Source organism: Phaethon lepturus, unplaced genomic scaffold, assembly GCF_000687285.1.
Source record: "Phaethon lepturus isolate BGI_N335 unplaced genomic scaffold, ASM68728v1 scaffold50133, whole genome shotgun sequence".
Lineage (NCBI taxonomy): Eukaryota > Metazoa > Chordata > Aves > Phaethontiformes > Phaethontidae > Phaethon > Phaethon lepturus.
The window spans coordinates 1-1,596 of record NW_010532213.1 but is presented as its reverse complement, the minus strand read 5'-3'; the positions used below and the strand labels follow the sequence as shown (position 1 = coordinate 1,596).

Here is a 1,596-nt window from a genome sequence, read left to right as displayed (position 1 = left end):
CCGTGGGGGAGTGAGCAAGCGGCTGCGTGGTGCTTAGTTGCTGGCTGGGGCTAAACCACGACACCTGTAAAATGAAAATATGCAAGATTTTAAAGCTGTATAAATGGGGAAAAGATAAAATTAACCCCCTGAAATTCTGTTCTGCATCTACTTCCTCTCTGTCCATCAATTTAAGATTGATCCTCCAGTTGCTTATGCACATGCTTAATCTTAGACACATGAGTACATTTACTGAATTCCAAAGGAGTTTCTGGCTGAGGTCTCGGGTTGTAAGTTCTGGTCCAGGGATGTACCCTTCTATAAATCTACCTAATGTATAGCACACTGTAGGGGCCAACATCAGCAACAATGTTAACAATAAATAACAAATGCATCTATGTTCTTGCTAAGCATTTTAAGCAAAGAAAGCTTTACTTTAAGGAACTTACAACAAAGGTAAATACCAGTAGGATACCAGAGTTTTGCTTGAGTTAAATGCTAAAGGCCATAGATCACCTGTGTACTAGTATGTTTTTCAGATAAGATGAATTTCTTTGTTCTGTTTTTGGAAAACACTTGGCACAGTAAGATCATGAGTATTCCTGCATCCTCTTACATTAAAAATTGTTGTATGGGATGATGTGTGGCAGGAGAATGAAAATTGTACCACTGTTATTTAATTGCAATTGCATCACATGTACATTGCTAAAAAAGTTACTAAGAATGTACTTTCTCCATCCTTTACACAGTAGTGTCCTTATCTTACCCTTACAGTGCCTTCCCACATGTTTGCTGCCTTCTGTGAATGTCTCCCCTTCCTTACATGTTCCTTTCCTCCACCAGACGCTGAAGGATGCCAGTGACAATGCCCACAAGGACTTCCACTGTGAGGCAGAGCTACTGACTAACCTGCAACATAAGCACATCATCAAGTTCTATGGCATCTGTGTTGACGGTGATCCACTCATCATGGTCTTTGAGTATATGAAGAATGGAGATCTTAACAAATTCCTCAGGTAAATCCACCAACATGTGTTGTGCTGGAAAGTCAGAAGTGGGCAGAGAAAGTAAGCATTGCTGGTACTTAATGCCAAATTAACTGCTCTCTGAAAAATGTGGACATCTAAGAGTGAAAATCTGTGCAACACTGCTGATTCATCTTGTATACTGTGATGTGGGGCTTATTGTTTCTTTACCTATTTGGAAGTACTATTAAGTTAATCATTACACTTTCCACCAAAAGAATGGGAACCAAAGGAATAGTGTTTTCAGTATATTTCAGCATATTCTGAAATGTTTATTTATAAAACTTGCAGTAGTAATTATTTCCTTGCCTCTCTTCTGCTAGCACCTGGGAAGATCCCACTCAGCACCTATCTCTATCTGTAGGTGTTGTATCTGCACTTGACATAAAAAAAAACAGTTAAGAGACGCTAGCACCTACATCAAACGTTTGCATAAGGGACTGTTCATTCAACGTCTCCTATGTCATTTCCATCAAAGGGTATGTGCTGGTTTTGGCTGGGATAGAGTTAATTTTCTTCATAGTAGCAAGTATGGGGCTACGTTTTGGATTTGTGATGAAAAGTGTTGATAATGCAGAGATGTTTTTGTTAT

The 1,596-nt window shown here is 39.2% G+C and overlaps 1 protein-coding gene across 1 annotated transcript in view; it reads left to right on the top strand.

Annotated features, from left to right (window-relative positions):
- The window catches only part of LOC104619016 (BDNF/NT-3 growth factors receptor-like), a gene marked incomplete at its 5' end in the record, with an annotated part of 6,507 nt that extends 5,508 nt beyond the window's left edge, over positions 1-999 (top strand). Inside the window, one exon of the mRNA XM_010284760.1 lies at positions 823-999. Coding sequence (XP_010283062.1) covers positions 823-999 — 177 coding nt within the window. The remainder of the gene's footprint in view (positions 1-822) is intronic.
- Positions 1,000-1,596: the final 597 nt, after the last annotated feature.